The sequence below is a fragment of the Brachypodium distachyon genome, chromosome 4 (genome assembly GCF_000005505.3).
Source record: "Brachypodium distachyon strain Bd21 chromosome 4, Brachypodium_distachyon_v3.0, whole genome shotgun sequence".
Taxonomy (NCBI): domain Eukaryota; kingdom Viridiplantae; phylum Streptophyta; class Magnoliopsida; order Poales; family Poaceae; genus Brachypodium; species Brachypodium distachyon.
In genome coordinates, this window is record NC_016134.3 from 43641777 (window position 1) to 43659295 (window position 17519).

Genomic DNA, 17519 nt, shown 5'->3' on the forward strand with positions numbered 1-17519 from the left:
TCGTCGGAGGCGGGGAGCAGATCGTGTAAAGGAGGGCCTGGAAGAGCTGCATAAATCCAGTGCCGACGATGACATGGTAGTCCTCGCTGGCGGCGTTGCCCACGAGGCGATGGAGGCGGCTGCCACTCAGGTCGGAGATGTAACTCATTATCTGTCGTGCCGGGATCACCAGTGTCGCCTGCTCCCCCATGGCCCCGTGACATAACTCTTCGAACATTATCGTATCACCGCTGCAACAACAAAAACGAATTATTAATTTTAGTCCTACATGCACGCACTGATAGAACAATTCGACCATGAATAAGTGAAGATTAATCACGAGAAGAGACGCGTACATACCTGATCCAAGTTGATGGTTAAATCGGGAGTAACTCGTGGCTTGCCCGACGACGGGAGGGTTGCCATCGCCTTCTTCTTCCCATTGCTGAAGAAGCGAAGGTAAAGTGCCAACGCAGCAAGATTGATTGCGACTGATCCGCCCCGCGCTTGCCACCAGACTTCCAGTCTGATACCTAGTCGCCATCTCCCTTATTCAGAAAAAACTTATTCGAAATCAAAAGCAGAACTCACTCACACACAAGTATAAGAACGGAGACAGGAATTGGGGTCATAAAAGGCATGACATAGTAGATATCAATTATCGTAAGGTCCGCTTCTTCAATTATGAGGATAATTGATTGTATAGTCTAATATTTTCTAATTGATTTTTGAATTTGTAGATTTATAATTTCTACTTTCATAGTTTTTAGGCACCAATTTAAACAATCAGATGATCAAAGTTAACTAATTAAGGACTCACCGTATGATTCCAACGTGAACGGCGAGCGACCACGGCCCTCGGCGCCGCGTTCTGCCGTCCTGTCGGGGCTGTAGCCGTGTTGGCTGCACAACAGGACAAGTATAGAGAGTAAGAACTAGATGGGGGAACCCAGGGTCCAATTCGAATTCCAGGGCGGCTAAGACCAAATCGAAGCAACAAGTAATCGCTTGGATTTCTCTGTTTACATAGCTGGGAGAAAAATATACTCCAATCTATATGAGGTAGGTAGTTGATGATTGACTAATGAGTGGTGCGGCGGCCGGCTGGCAAATTAAACTCGGGATGGAACTTCTACTCTCTATCTCTCGATATAGTATTAGAGTGAGAGTGAGGTCTAGAGAGAAGTGACAAACTCATTGCTCATTCCGACCCATATTACTTGTTGTGTATCTAGACGCTTTTTAAACATAAATATACTGTATTCATATTTGGACAAATTTGAGACAAGTAATATGAATCGGAACGACTAATTTATTATGCGTGCATCTTGAGAAATGTTGGGGAAGGATCAAGCAAACAACGAAACTCTTTTAAATACTTAAAGAGTGGTAAAATTCGCACGCAGTCACTTCATTTGAGGAGCAGGCAGGTGCATATTGGTCAGGAACTAATCCACCCCGTCAAAACCCCGAAAGCCCTGGAATGAAGAGGCACCGAAGAAGAGCGGAAAAAAACGAGAAACCCTTCTCGCCTCCTCCCAAACCAACGATGGCCACGCCGCCGGCGCCATCGCCGGTGAGGCTTCGGCTGTTGTTCGACAACCGCCGCCTTCTCCGGCGGGCACAGCGGGATGACGGCCTCCGCCGGTGCTGGCTCCTCCTCCGACCCGAGCTCGAAACCGTCGCCGACCTCTCGGCCCATGTCGCCGCCCGCTTCCGCCTCCGCCGTTCCTGTCCCCACGGAATCGTCTTCTCGGTGGGGCACTCTCTCCTCTCCCGCACGTCCCCTAACTCTCCTCCCCTTTCCTATTCCGCATTTCTGTGCCGAGTTTTAATCGGGAGCTCCCAAGTGTTGGTGACTAACTGACGCGGTTGTTCTCAAATGGTGATGACCTCACACACGCACCAATCCCTGAGGGTTTCTGTTTTTTAGATGCTTGTGGATTTATTTACTTTGTTGCTTATATATGTACACAGAACTAAAGAAGATGTGCTTTCTGTACTAATGACGGGATTAATGGATTGTCTCTGTGTGCATGCAGATGGATGGATTTGCCTTGCCACCATTCGAGTCAACTTGCATCTTCAGAGACAAGGATATTATAAGGTAATTGCTTGTGAAATGAAAATTGTTCGTTGAATTGAACATCGTGTGGACGAACCTCCCTGTGTGCCATTGTGATCTCTGGGTTCCAACTGTAATGCTCAATGAGAGGAATCATGGTGTTGTGGCTTGCAGAAAACCTATGTCATGGGTTGCTAACACTATGCTTCATTGTAGTGTATCTCTTCCCTTCTGTTTTAGAAAAATAAAATCATACCATTATCATACCAAGTCAACCTGTTGTGCTCAAACAAGTGAACTGTGAACATATGAGACATCTGCATGGCAGTTAATTGGTATTTAATATTTTGGATGCATTGCATGATATAAGTAACCTCTGTTCCTTTTAAAGAGGAAATAGTGGTTATTATCGAGAAGAGTAAAAGAAATCAAACAATGTACTAGCAGTAACATAAAGCTAGAGTTTCATATCAATGATGGGATTGCGGAAGCAGCAGCACTCTCTTGTTATGTGGGATCTAACAAGTCTGATTGCCACTAGCGTGTTTAGTTATATACTTATATGGGGATGACTACAGCGAGGAGTTATGGTGTACAGTTTCCATATACATTTACTTAGCTAGCAAAAAACCTTGCCATTTTGTATTTTTGACATTTTTTCTGTACAACCATGTATAACTTCTCGTTGAAATGATGTTATTGACAACATGCTCTCCTCCCCTCTGCTTGGATTACAGGGTTAAACAGAAATCTTGCAAGAATATAGTACACCATAATGCTGTACACTGTATTCAAGAACCCGAGATAGTAGAAAAGCGGCCTCTTCCAACTGATGAGAAAATCCTTGCAATCGAATATCAAATGGACTGTGGTAAGCATCAAGAAGAGGTGCATTGTGAGTATCAGTCTGAAGAAAATGCAACATCTAACCAGGATACAAGTTCAAAGAGGAAGCAGAGAGATGGAGATGCAGGAAGACCTGAGAGCTTGAAGTATCCTTTTTTATTCTTCTGATTGTATTTTCCTTTTGCCAACTAAGGGTTATCACTTTTATGTTAAGTGCTTCTGTTATCTATTTGATGATGCAGAAGAAAAAAACTGAAGGTGACAACTCCTGACAATGTTTGCCAAGACCGGGTTCATTGTAGCTCAAACAATTCGAAGCCATCAACTATTGATGCTGAAGCAAAGAAGGGTGCTAGTCAAGCAGAAGGTATTGTTAGGTTGGATGAAAAGCAAAAAACAGACAGGTAATACGTCATTTACTTATTTCCGCTCTTCTTCCATGTACAAAATGATGTGTTATTATATAGGCATAGGCTAAAACCTATATCCACTTTCTTTTTTTTCTTCATATAGTTCATGTTGGAGTATTTAGAATTAGTATATAAGTAATGAAGTATACTGAAAGTGATACAAGCCTAGAGGAGTATATAAATGCTTCAGCGGTGATATATTGGACACAGGGGTAAGTGCCACCGTTTCTAGGACGTATTTTCTACATGCTATCCAAAAGAAAACTGCAAAAAGCTAGTGATAAAAGGCAATTAAGCACTATCCAACCAATTGCTGAAATCATTTGAGTTCTCATATGTAATATGTTATAGGTAATTTTGTCTTTAAGACAATTCAAATCTAAAATCAACATTCTCTTTCATCTGTGCTTCTTTGGGGATTTATTTTCTCTGAAAGATGTATGCCAACCATAGTGTTTAACGTCCTGTGCGAGTGCGACTAGTAACATCACCCGCTAATAATCATGTATACGTCTTTGTCCTACTATATCATCATGGAAAATTAATGTCAGAATATTTTAGGTGCAACCAAACCATGTTGAACTGCGTAACAGAGGTGGCTGTCCAGACAACTCAAAGTGATAAAGTGGTTTGTAACTCTTCTGCTTCTTGATATATTCAGTGTTTGCACTGTATGCATGTTTGTCTGTATGTAGTCGGTTGCTGTTACTGTTCTCATCAACTTTGATGTTTAATTATCACATTTGTATTTCTCTTTGCTTAGTCCTGTCAGAGTCGAAGTGCTCGTCGTAAGAAACTCAAAAGGCAACTTAAGAAGAAAGCCAAAGAAGAGCTGAAAGAGGTAATATGTTAATGACTTCTTTTTTGTATATCTGTCGGCTTCATAGGGTATCTTTATATATGTACAAGGGCATGTCAGCTAGGAATTTTGCTCATATTGTGGATTCTGAACCACTTCAGTATAAATAACAACCTAAAATTGCATCCATGAGGATTTAAACCCAGATGGTGGGATTGTACATTCACACCCCCAACCAAGTGAACCAGGCCCACTGATGCGGTACACCTCACTGAAGCTGTTGCTGTGTTTTGTGAACACCTAGCTGCTGCTAATCAGGGTTCGAATGTCAGGAAATACTTTCCACAACGTATACAATTTCCCATGCTTCTGTATTACTTCTGGTTCAGAACAAGGGCGGGTAAAACAATGGCTGCTTACAGGTGGTCAGGTAATTAGCATGGGAAAAATCAAGAATATGCACGACCGGTAATCAAACATGTTAGCCATGCGTGTGCAAGAAAATAGGGAAGTTGGCATGGAAGGAGGTGTTCTATGCATGTAAAGTTTTGTTGCTAGGAAAGAGTCCTATTTCTGTGGGCATGCAAGAGCACTATGCAGAATAACTTTCAAAGAAAAATGAAGAGTGAAGGTTGTTTATTATTTCTCAAGGCCATGTCCAGCCTATGAAATAGAGGTGTGTATCAGGAGGGCTTTGCCCAGGGATTTACTTTCCTTGCACACATGCAGCTGGGGCCCAACCAGGAGTCCAAGTTAGAGTTACAGTTAAAGTCCAAATTAGTATAATTATTGTTGTTAGTAAGCACTACAATAAGGATGTGGGGTTGCGGACTCCTGAGGGACAACCAGAACAAGAAGTCAGAATAAAGAACCAATTTGACGTGTTGGGGGTACCGGTACTCCACCAGACCACCACCATGTGATTATTCTTTGTTATTTCACAAAAAACTAATCCTAAGTTGCCCATTGCTTCTCTTCAGACGCGATCTCACATCCATGGCACTCCTTTGTCACTGTCTTGCTACTATCTCTCCCGGTGGCAGGAAAGCTGTCTCCTTGCCCACTTCCTCCAGAAATGACTTTACTGTTGTGTGAAGAGGCAATAGTTATGGTGGCTTTTGTTTTTTCGGCAGCAGTAGAAGTTGTAGTAGATATATAACACATGTCGGATAACGTTGATCTGGGGATTGGGGGTAAAGCCTTGCATTGAGGGAAGAGTTGCTGGGAAAATAGCTGCAAGTTAGAGACCTTGATCTAAAATTGCATGTGGGGTTGCTAATAGAAGCAAAACCTTCATGTATGTCAATTGTTCCCGAGTCCCACGGCTCTCAATCTCTCATGAGTTGTACAGATGTGGTCTCATATGAACAATATGATTATTAATGGTGTTTGCGAAAATTTTGATCCCCAATGTGGCAATGTGTATTTGCAGAATGGGCACTGCCAGGAACCACCCATTGCTGCTGATTGTCCACCATCAAGCAACCAAGATGATCTTTGCCCGTCAAGCAATCAGAAGGACCCGCACTTGCCATTTTCAAGCCATGAAGCAGAAGCAGAAGAGGAAGAGTCTGAGACAGCAGATGATATTGTTCCAGTGGTGGTTCGTCCTGGTCACATCCGCTTTGAGCCAGCTGGTATTTCCCGTGAAGAATCTAAGTACTCTTAATATGATTATGTGCATTGCAATGGTTGATTTATTGATTATCACAAATAGCATATCTATTCATGTTCCTATTTGGGAAGAAGAATTTTATGAATTGAAATTGCCCCTGACTACACTGTGCATTGATCTTGCACACATTCTGCATGTCCAAGCATGGGTACATTTTATGTTCTATACAATCAACAAGAAAACTTTATTTGACATGTTGATAGGCATTTATTGAGACATACTCCCCTCCTTTTTATAATAGAAGGTGTATTAGGTTTCGTTAAGACAAAGCTTTGACCAAGGAGTACTCCATTAATGTGGTTTATATGATATGTAATCATAAGTATCAGCAAGTATTTTTGAAAATGAATCTATTGATGCCAGTTTCATGTCATATAAACCACATATTAACAAAGTTATTGTTGGTCAAAGTCTTGTCTTAATGAAACCTAATATGCCTTATATCATGAAAACTAGCGAGTATTATTCAGGTTTTTTTATTGGTTGGTTTATACAAGCTTGCCTTCTTATTACTGAAATTGCTTTCATACTTCTGTTCTAGTAACTGGTAAGTTGTCCCTATAAAGGATAACATTGCATCTTGCTCACAGTGAGACAAAATTTATTATGTTAACTCAAGTCATTTGTTTATATGCCTATGGAGATATTTTTTTCTTTCTGTGGGAACATGTAGAATTGCCATTCCAGTTTCTCGTCATGAACCGTATATTTTACTCTCCTTTTTTTATTAGTATTTGATGAAACAGCACATAACGTTATAGACATTGATACATCACTGTCCAAAACCTCAATTTCCACCTGAATATTCTTTATTATGTTTGACACATATTTACTTTTGTGTTTTTAGGTGAACGAAGTACGTCGTCAGCAAAGGAAATACAGGTTTATTGTTGGTTCTCTTTTGTCTTTTCTATAATTCACCATGGATTGCATATAATGTTGCATTTTTTTTCTGTAACAACCAAAATTTGAGGTCTATGTATATACTTATTTAAACTTCTTCCTTATCTCATAATTCAATTGGATGTTTTATTCTGCCCAAATATGCATTAACAGATATGAAGACTGAGATATTGGCTGGATTAACATCTGATTTGTAGGACATGCTAGAATTTTTTTATTAGCTTGAGAAACCACCCGCTCTGTAAAAACGCTGGCATTTAAAAAAAGAAATCCAAGGTGAGAGATGATGTTCTATGAACCTGTAAAGTTTCAAGATCAATCTTAATTATATTTTGAAGATATGAAACTGACAAGCAGTGAACTGAAGAGTGATTTTTTTCTTTTCATACCTTCCAACTTCAACTGAGTTTGATCCTGAAATGTAATTTGTTTAGGAAATATCATCGCTCGCCCATGCCCCACTTCAGATATTTTTTACTCCCTCCGATCCATATTAATTGTCTCAAATTTGCCCAAATATGGATGTATCTATTCCTAAAAAGCGTCTAGATACATGTAATATTTTCGACAACTAATATGGATCAGAGGGAGTATATTATTTTTAAAGCCTTCACATGTGGTTCCCTAGATCAAAGAAAGGTTTCTTTCGAAATCCCACCGGCTAGAGCCCTGAAGACTATCTAATGAGTTTCATGGATAATCCAGAGCATAATGTGAAAGGGATACATAACAATGCTAAAATCTAAGAAGCTAGCTGGAGATTTGAATTACGCTTTATTGAAATTACCATGGCTTATTTTTGCCTACATGAAAATAGTAAATAGAAAAATTATAATTCAAACACTAATAGTCTTCAACATGCTTTCCCATTGATTTGCTGCTTGTGGTTCCAGGGAACTTTCACATGGAGTGGAACTATGAGCAAAAAGAAGGGTCAGAAGTGGGGAATGAACAACTCAAACAAGAAGAGTGCTGATATCGGTCATGTCGGGAAAGTAGCTGGAACTAATACTGAAGTCAACCACCTTGTGTTAGATAGTAAGAATGAGGAAAATGGTTTTTGTGGGGTTAGTAATCAGATTGTTGAGAGCAGTCATGATGTATTGCTGAGGGAAAAGACTCATGCTGAGGAAGGGAAGTCTATCAGTGAATCTATGGATTTTGATAGCCTTTACCCCCTAACACGACTTCCAAAGGTACTTCTTTTTCGTATTAGAATAAGGAAGCTTCTCAAACGATAGGATTGGGATGAATGACTATGCTGATTGCATCTATCCCATTCACAATTTAGCATTCCAAGATGATATATTGAATTCTAAACTGAAAAAGGTTAGCTGCATCCTAAAAGACATGAATGCATATATGGTTTTCTTGTATGTGCATTTATGCACGTAAGGGGTAGAGAATTATGAGGTTGAATTCTGCTTGAATGTTGTGTTGTGGTCGTGGGTGCACAAGGCAGCAGGAGATAGGCATTGGATAGAATGTTAGGAAGCTTAGGAAATGAATAAATCAATAGTATGAGTCCTTGTTCGATACATTTGGGTCTGTTAGAAATATACGGTTAAACTAGGAAAAGTCCAATTGAACTAGGAAGGTGGTTTGATCTTGCGACTTTGAACTGATATCCAACTTGTGGATCAAGTCAGCTGTCTATATACAAGGGACCAGCGTATAACCTCTTGGATCGATCATCAATAATCTAAAGTTCCAGTAAGCCTCGGAGCCTCTCTTCCACACCAGGGACAAGCCCTGTCACTGGACAATAGATGGTGGGTGCACTATCCCCGTTCTTCAGACCTTTATCCAAGTTATCCTCTTATGCACCGTGGTTCATCCATGTGCAGTGTCTATCCGAATTTTCATTATTACCTGATGCAGTGTCTATCCAATTGCATAGACTTTTGTCACAAATTTGGATATGATTTCCACTCCATCCCCAGTCACATATTCACATCACATTTGGTATACATGCGTAACAAAGTATGCACTTCAGCAGGCATTCAAAGTTTTCGTTAGTAGCTTTGCAAGCAGTTGATTATTCTTATGCTCTATTTTTCTTTGCCTAGTTGACCTCTCTTTTATGAGCCTGCCCTTTTTTTTTGTCTTGCAGGAGGGAGATCTGATAGTCTATCGATTGGTTGAGCTGTCTTCCTCGTGGTGTCCGGAGATTTCTTCATACCGGGTATGCCATAACTACCAATAGAAATGCTGTATGGAGACATTTCTTGCCTGGGTCATTTGTTGTTTCAATGATGCGGTCGTGACTCGTGAGCATGAAGGAATAATGCATTGTTACTATTTAAGTCATTGGAAGTACTTAATTTGGGGCAGTCCATGTTGTGTTTGCCATGCTGTTTCAGGTTGGTAAAGTTCTTATATATGATTTGATATCAATGCGAATCATTCTCTTGCCTGTTCCGGAGTATCCAATTATCAAAGAGGAAACGGCAGGCGAAGACGAGTCAGATATGCCGGTGGATATGTCACCCTACAGTGAAGATGGCTCCTTGGAGGTAATCGCTCGTGTTCCATTTTCTATCTTACCACTTAACCAAACCTGGTACACATCACATTCATCATCTACTGCAGATCGAATACTCTTCCCTCCTTGATGTGAGACTGCTCAAGGGTAGTGAGTCAGTATCTACAGCTGTTAGTACTCCCATTAGAGAAACAGGAAAGAAAGGTGAATCACTGGTCAAACAACCAGTTACCTTAGACAAAAATAAAGGAGTAATTCACAGCCAGACAGAACCCTTGGTGCCAAATAATACTAAAGATCCAGAAGCCGCACAGGGTATTTGTTAGCATTTCTCTTTCTGTACCTAACAGATGTGGTTATATGCTAATTCTGAAACTACCATTTCTCGCAGAGAAGACAAAGAATAAGATCTGGGACGAGAGCATCGAATCTCTAAGTGACAAGCCTGATGAAGTTCAGGAGAATGGCTGGGGAACTTGGAAACCAAATTCGAGCACGTCGGCCTGGTCATATAGAGCGCAAAGAAGCACTGCCCTTGGTCCAACACTTGCGCTTTTGAGAGGAAAGAACGGCAAGGGAGGTAAAGCTAAACCCCCCAATCGGAAGTATGGCAAGTGAGATGTCAGATATAAGTACGGGGCGCCTGCAAGTACAGCGTGTTAAGGGATAGCTGATCATTTTGTATGTGATGTTTGATCGAAGTTTGTCCTTTAACTGCCATCCTAGTCAAGTTTGGATATCCCTGGAGCCTGGACCCTGGTTATGTACCTAGGACTGGACCTGAATGTTTCTAGTGCAACTTGCCAGGAGTGGCTACCAGCCGTACTATTGGAGGGAAGAGCTTTCCTGATGCTGGTTTGACAGTATTCTGGTACTTAGATGCATGGTACTAGTTGCTGATCAATACTTGCGTACTAATTTGCCCTTGGTCCAAACTGATCAGTAGTTCAGTGCATATAGGTGATGCTCAAAAATGCCAAAATAGTACTTCCTCCATTCCTAAATATAAAATGTTTTCTTACTTCCTCTGATCCAGATTAGTTGTCGAAATATTACATAACGTTTTTTATGTTTGGGCAAATTTGAGACAGTTAATATGTATAGTATCTTTGTCCTATTATAAAAAAAATCAACTAACATCTATAACTCTAAATTAGTTTTATTAAACCTGTCATGATTTTTTTTTCATGGTATACTTATTTGATGTGGTAGTTATCAGTGTATTTTTTTTTTAGTAAACCCACCCCAAGATGAGTGTTCTCTCCTTGGACTTACCGAGAGCCTCTGGTACCACAACAGCGACGTGACGAGTTATCCCATTGATTAGAAGAAAATAACAGAGATATCATCTTTAGCTCCCTTACGTGTATGTTTTTGACACAAAGCTAAACTCTGCATAACAAGAGTGTACCAAACCATGGCCTTGGTAAACTTGTCCAGTGTGTAGACTTCGTTTTCTAACCACACGCCAGCCCTTGGCAAAGCGTGGACAAGAAAAAGTCCTTCAGTCCCTCTCAAAAAAAGAAGAAGTCCTTCAGTCCCTTCCTGCCGTCTACTTAATAAACACCTAAAATTCGAGTTTTTTTTACAAGTGTCATGCCAAACCTTTTCTCACTCACTTCACTATCAGAACTTAGTTAAGCACGCAACCGCTCGCTACCTACTCTGCCAACCGCTAATTAACCTAGTCCGCTACTACTAGTACTACCCACCACTAGAGTCAACAGTCAACTGAGTGGAATAGAATAGACTAATCACGCTGATCTGTGCATCAATTGCCCATTTGCATGCCTCCGTGTCCGTCCGTGGTTACTGATCCAATGATAAAAGTCGCTTAACCGCTAGGCTTTTTATCTTTGTTAATTATAATTACTAAAGCTGAGCTTCTTTTCCATGTTTTGTTTACTGGAAAAAAGGTTGAGCAGAAGGCCATGGTGCGGTGCCCTCTGGCCCCGAGCAGCTGTGCATCTTGTTGTTTTATGCATAACACGTCACCACTCACCACATGGAACCTTGAGTGCACGCAAGCACATACTCACACGGACTTGGCAAAGGTAGCCAGCCGCTGCAATCAATGGGAGATCACCAAGAACCATCCGCTTGCACGGATTTGCAGTCTTTCCTCAGTCTCGTCGTCTCCGGCTCTGGGGAGGAGCCCAGTCCACCCCGCTGACATTTGGGCCCTGCCCTCGTAGTTCGACCATTTCCGTTACAGTCCAATCCCCAATCCTGCAAGCTCAGGTCTTCTCCGGAGCCGACCTCTCACCTCTCTTTCTTTCCCGTCGTCGGCATGAGCGGTTTCTTGGTAAGCACTAGTAGATGCTTTTCAGCTACGCTGAAACAGTTCCTGTTCTTGGAAGCTAAGCTTTGGTTTTTTGGTTGGTTCTTGTTCTTGGGAGCTAATTAATTCAGCTTTGATTTGGTTTGATTGATTGATTGGTTTTGGTTGTTGCCGTTGCAAATTGCTGGGAAATCGCTAGACTGTGGCTGGCAAGATTGGCACCTTCCTGCTGTGGGTGCTCTTCCTGGTCCTGCAGACGGCCACCAAGGTCGTCGGCAGCCTCCTGGCCCCGGCCGCCGAGGAGCCCCAACACGAGCAGCAGCACCAAGAAGAAGCGGCGGCGCGGCGCAGGTCGCCTCCGGCTTCTGCGCCGCCCCGCGCGGACCCGTACGAGCCGCAGCCGCAGCCGCAGCTGTGGGACCCACCGCCGTCGCCGTACTCGGCTCCTGTGACGGATGAGTACTCATCGGCCTCAAGCGCCTACCGGCGGCGGGCGAGCGCCCCGCCGGCCGCCGAGGATTTAGTGGTTTCCTCGAGCGCCTACTCTCGTTCTGCAGTGGCAGCGCCGCCGCGGGCGCCGGCTCATTCCGTGTCGGCGCCTCCATTGCTGCGGGCAAACAAGAAGCCACCGGCTCCGGCCAGGGCAGCGGTTGCCGGTAAGCGGCCCAAGCTAGAGAGGATGTACTCCAAAATTGTGGACCAGTACCGCTCCTTGGACGAGGTATGTATGGATTGGATCCGGTTATGCTCAAATATTGAACATGTTAGCATTCCAAATTGGGCTCGAAACTATGTAGGCATGAAATTAGTTAGATGGATCGGTAGTCCGGTGGGCATCTAGGCCAATGTAGTGCTTGTGAAGCTTGCACAGTACTTGCGGTAGAAGGTGTGGAGCTGGTAGCTTCCTGTTTTAACATGGATGATAACCAATCTACGCAGTAGTACCGACGTTGACCTGACAAGGACAATTGGCATGAGTTGCATAACCAACAGGTCTTTTGAATTCTTGAATTGCATCTGGAAGATCGGTATGCGAGTAGTACTAACATCAACATATTATGATGTCCCTTATTTCCTGAGAGGGTATGGTCAATTGGCAAGTGCAGTAAGCTTGTAGGTCACAGGTTAAAGTTCCAGAAGTATAGTTGGCAATTGGCAAGCGCCTCTAGCTTTGATGTCTTTTGCAGGGCCAGTCAGGCCCAGCCATCCTATCTGTTGTTAGTGCTTTCCTATGAAGGAGTGACCAACGAAGATCTTCCATTTAGGTTCGGATGGCACCTTCCAGATCTTGTAAATTTGCAAGCTGGGCCGGTAAAATAAACATGGCTTACGGACCAATGCCAAACAATTGAGTCCAGCACCTGGGGGGATGCACATTTAGATTTGTTTTGCATGCAAAATCGTCTTAACATTTCAGACAGAATATACTATCTTGCATATTTACGTGCCTCCATGTAGTTATGTTAGCCTCAATGAGCCATTGAATACTAATATGCTTATTACATTTTAAAACTTCGCTCAAAACTAGACTCTATATGCAGGTTAAAGAAGCATTAGCGCAAGCTGGCCTCGAGTCTTCCAATTTAATCATTGGAATAGATTTCACAAAGAGTAATGAATGGACAGGTAGTGTAACGGAAACATATAGAGGATGAATGAAACATTCATTCTTGATGCTTGACTATTTCCTACATTTATGTGTGCAGGAAAGAGGTCGTTTGATGGTATGAGCTTGCATCATATTGGTGAAGCCCCAAATCCTTATGAGCAGGCAATCTCCATCATTGGGGAGACATTGTCATCTTTTGATGAGGATAATTTAATTCCTTGCTATGGTTTTGGAGATGGTAAAGCTTTATGATTTTTTGTTAGTGTATAGTGTACTACATCATAAATCGTAAAAGATCAGTAGTTCAATTATGTTCTCTTTAAACAATGCAGCATCTACACATGACCAAGATGTATTTGCCTTCTATCCTGACGAGAGACCATGCAATGGTTTTCAGGAGGCTTTGGCTCGATATAGGGAAATTGTTCCCCATCTTCGTCTTTCCGGTAGGAAAGCTCTATTTTGTTGTTATTGTCTAAACCGTACAATCATGGTCAATGCACGCATTTAATTCATTATATATTTGAAGGTCCTACATCATTTTCTCCAATAATTGAAATGGCCACAACCATTGTTGAGCAAAGTGGTGGCCAGTACCATGTTTTAGTAATAATCGCCGATGGACAGGTCATTGCCTACCACCCTTCGTATTTACAGTTACTATATCACTTGCCTTTCTGTAAATGAGAATATTCTTTAAATTATATTGTAGTATTTGGCCTGTAACTGAAGCTATCATTATACAGGTTACACGAAGTGTGAATACTGAATTCGGCCAATTAAGTACCCAGGAGCAGATGACTGTTGATGCTATTGTGCAAGCTAGGTAATGGTACGCCGGAATATGTGACCTTGTGTATGGAAGGAATTTTTTAGTGGAAGTAAATAACAGATTCAAGATGATATTGTGTTGTATGTTAACATGTACATGACTCCTGTCAATAAAAGATGCTGACATATAAGGGCCTGTTTCATTATTTTGCCTCAATTTTCTAGTGTTTATCAGATTGCAGAATGCATATATGTACTTTAAGGTGTTGTTTCAGTATAACAGTATGTCACTAATACACCTATTGTTTAAATTCTTGTTCCTGCAATATCCAACTCCAGCATACAACTAACATTGACTGCATTTGACTATAGATTAAGACAATGAAAAGCTCTTGTACTGTAGTGTTTTTTTTAGCAACTGTAGTAACTGTTCTCAGGGTTTAATTGTCTTTGTTAGTCAATGTTTGTTACTTGTCAGAGTTAGTAAAAAATTTACTCCCTCCGATCCTAAATTGTTGTTGAAATATTACATGTATCTAGACGCTTTTTAAGAATTGATACATCCATATTTGGGCAAATTTGAGTCAAGAATTTAGGATCAGAAGGAGTATAATATAAATCAGAATACAATTTATTAAGATTGAAATAATAGAAATAGCTTTTCAAAATTAGAAGTCAAGGCAAATCAGGTTCAATTTAAATGTGTACAAATCTATGGTGAAAGAAGACATGTGCTTTTTGTGCTACGAGTTACCAAAGTTTGGTGCTACTTGCATAGTTGGTAAAGAGGATAGATTTACAGAACCCTGGTGGTTTGCCTAACGTAGGATTATTCTATTGGCGTCAGGAAAAATAAAGGTCAACACCGCAAATTACTAGATGTAGAAATGTCGGTTGTAAAATGAGCTGAGTTGTTTTTTATCATGCATATTTTTTGGGTTAATTTCATAGCGTCGTGCACCTCTTATTTTTACTGTTATCTAGAGTTTTTCAACAAACTGGTGCAGTTTATACATGAAACAAACTAAAGCTCAAGCCTTGCTTTTGCATTACCAGTGCCAAAAAGAGTGTTTTCACAATGATAAATTCATCATATGGAATGATAGATACCTCATATCACAACACTCTTAGAATTACACTAACTTCTCATTGGTTATGTGAATCTCTTTTGTTGCAGTGAATTTCCCTTGTCTATAATTTTGGTCGGAGTTGGAGATGGTCCCTGGGATATGATGGAAGAATTTGATGACAACATTCCTGCTAGATCTTTTGACAATTTCCAGGTAGGTGCCAAATCTATATGAATACTTAAATTCACTTACTAAGCAAAATAACCCTTGACATTCTCTGTCTAGTTTGTCAACTTCACTGGAATCATGTCAAAAAAGATGAGTCAAGGCAAGAAGGAGACTGAGTTTGCCCTTTCAGCACTCATGGAAATTCCTCTGCAGTACAAGGCAACATTACAGCTTGGAATCTTAGGGTATGGAGAAGCAAAAGCAAGACAATTTACATCTTTTTTTTTATGATCCTGGTTGATGTGATTGTCTCTTTTCCCATTCTTATTGTTACCAACCAGGCATCAAATCGCGAAGTCGCCTGAGCGGGTTCCACTTCCTCCTCCCTTTGCAAGTTATAATACCATATCAAGAGCAGCACCATCGCGGGCAAATAGCTTCCGGAGTGTGCCTTCTCATCCTAGAGAGGATGCTACTATAGATTCAACAATCACAGCATCAGTTACATCCCCACCAGCTGCAGATACTAGAGCATCAGAACTCCAAGTAAAACAAATCCTCTCCTGCTATCCTGTACGATCTTTACAATGATTCTGGCACGAACAAAATAACAGTTATCGTCTAATGAAACACGCACACATTAAAAAAAAAGGCACAACTGATTTGTTTGCAAAACCGACCCATCTAGGTGGCCCAACAGCACTAGTTGTGGTGGGTTAGCCTCACACTGGAAGTGTGGAGTCAGAAGTTAACTTATGTAACCCCCTTTGGGGCAAAATAAAAAATAAAATCTAAGCAGGTTACCATGTGTCCATAGGCCTGTCCCACGGGTTTTGTCCTTTGGGTGTTGCAAGTTTTATGGAACTAGAGTGTTTAAAGTTCGAACTTTCCAAGGTTCTTAGATAAAGTATTTTTTTTTATGTAGGACACACTGCAGATTTAGTTTTTCATTTATATAGGTGAACTGATGATGGGACAATCAGGGATCAAACTCTGTTGTACAACTGAGTAGGTTGTTCCTGAACATTATTGTATACACCGGCCTGCATAAGAGAATTGTAAAATGTAACCCACCATTTCCTCACAGAAAGCAAAGTTGATACTGTTATTATGTAGCATGATATACTGTTTATTTATTGCACCCATAAATATCTCACTAGTTGGATCGAGTCATCATGTCTGCCTCTACCTTACACAAGGAAACCCCCCAGTTTCTATGTTCTTATTCTTGGAGTACATAAGTTATCATTCTTCTGTAGATTGAAATCGAATCAACATCTTAATTCCAATTTTTTTGTATATATCTGCAGCTTTGCCCAGTTTGCCTTTCCAAACCCCGGGACATGGCATTTGGCTGTGGTCATCAGGTGCAACCCTTTTGGCGCTGCTATAACCTAGGCTGTTTTTCCCAGATTATCCTGCATTTTGTTTGCCAATAGTTGAGCAAAGCTTTTGTGTACCTGCAGACCTGTTCTGAATGCGGCCCGCAGGTGGCAGACTGCCCGATCTGTCGAAGGCCGATCGATACAAGAGTAAAACTGTACTGATTCCCTCTGATGTCTGACTACTAGGTTCCGCTCAAGCCTGAAGCGGAATCCGTGAAAAAGAAGCGAACCGTTTTAACTTACTGGTACTGATGTACTGGTAGCTAGAATCATGTAAAGAAGAAAAAACTGGTGTAGTTATTATCAGTGTACATGTTTAATAAAAGCAGCCGTGAAGGAGAAGAATATAACACAGTAGTTGTGTCCTGTGCTTCCTGGTGCTCTATCTTATGTGTAGTTAGCTGGTTGGGGCCATTGTTGGATGGAGGGCGAGGCAAAAAGTGAACAATCGTCAGCCTCTGATGGCGCCCTCCGTCCGGGCATTTTAGAGGGAACGGGATGCAATTGCAACGTCGGCGGGTCTGGGCTCTGGACAGAGAGCAGCAGGAGAGGAGGAAGAGTTCTTTGTGTCCTGTCGTCTGTCTCTGTGTTTGTTGCTGGAAAAACAACATTGCTGCGTCTCTCTTGTGATCTGACGGACGGACGACCTGGCACGGCTGGTGGAGGCCACCAGTTTACAAAGAAACAGCAGTTGGAACGAGCGGCAACAGATGGGCCGGCGCGTGATGATGCTCGCGGTTCCGCTTTTCTGCTGGCCGTCTCTCTTCGTTTTCTTTTCCTCACTCCACTCCACAGCCACAGGAGCAGTTTTCCGGGGAAGAGGATGGAGGGAGACACACACGTGCACGTGGATCCGCCCGTCCGAAAGCGGCCACAGCTGCTGCTGACAGAGAGGTACAGTACGGGTAAGCAGCAGCAGCAGCGTCTGCGGGTGCGGGGCCCCGATCTACTGCACGTCTCTGCGCGGATCCCGAAACGCTGCTGTGTTTGGCTTTGTTTCTCCTCTGCTTTCCGGCGATTGGACGTGCACAAAAGTGAACCCGGCCTCCGACGACGATGCCGGCTGCCCGACA

General features: G+C 41.9%; 2 protein-coding genes across 3 annotated transcripts; both read left to right on the forward strand.

Annotated features, from left to right (window-relative positions):
* The first annotated feature begins 1442 nt into the window (after positions 1-1442).
* Positions 1443-10231, forward strand: LOC100832685 (coilin). The gene is made up of 13 exons (XM_010240253.3): positions 1443-1735; positions 2022-2086; positions 2782-3036; positions 3133-3294; positions 3862-3928; positions 4064-4141; positions 5532-5736; positions 6622-6656; positions 7571-7873; positions 8791-8862; positions 9041-9193; positions 9270-9477; positions 9554-10231. Exons 1-13 carry the CDS (start codon positions 1463-1465, stop codon positions 9778-9780), a joined length of 2103 nt encoding a protein of 700 aa, XP_010238555.1. The 5' UTR covers positions 1443-1462; the 3' UTR covers positions 9781-10231.
* Positions 10232-11133: 902 nt separating this feature from the next.
* LOC100837126 (E3 ubiquitin-protein ligase RGLG2) lies at positions 11134-16812 on the forward strand. 2 transcript variants are annotated; one of them, XM_024463251.1, is made up of 12 exons: positions 11134-11467; positions 11643-12164; positions 12985-13069; positions 13150-13290; positions 13385-13498; positions 13582-13679; positions 13799-13878; positions 15001-15106; positions 15179-15306; positions 15403-15634; positions 16372-16428; positions 16528-16812. In XM_024463251.1, exons 1-12 carry the CDS (start codon positions 11453-11455, stop codon positions 16606-16608), a joined length of 1659 nt encoding a protein of 552 aa, XP_024319019.1. In that variant the 5' UTR covers positions 11134-11452; the 3' UTR covers positions 16609-16812. The 2 variants fall into 2 exon arrangements, with proteins under 2 accessions (XP_024319019.1, XP_003578709.1); XM_003578661.4 differs by having other exon boundaries at positions 11138-11467; positions 15403-15607.
* The last annotated feature ends 707 nt before the right edge of the window (positions 16813-17519 follow it).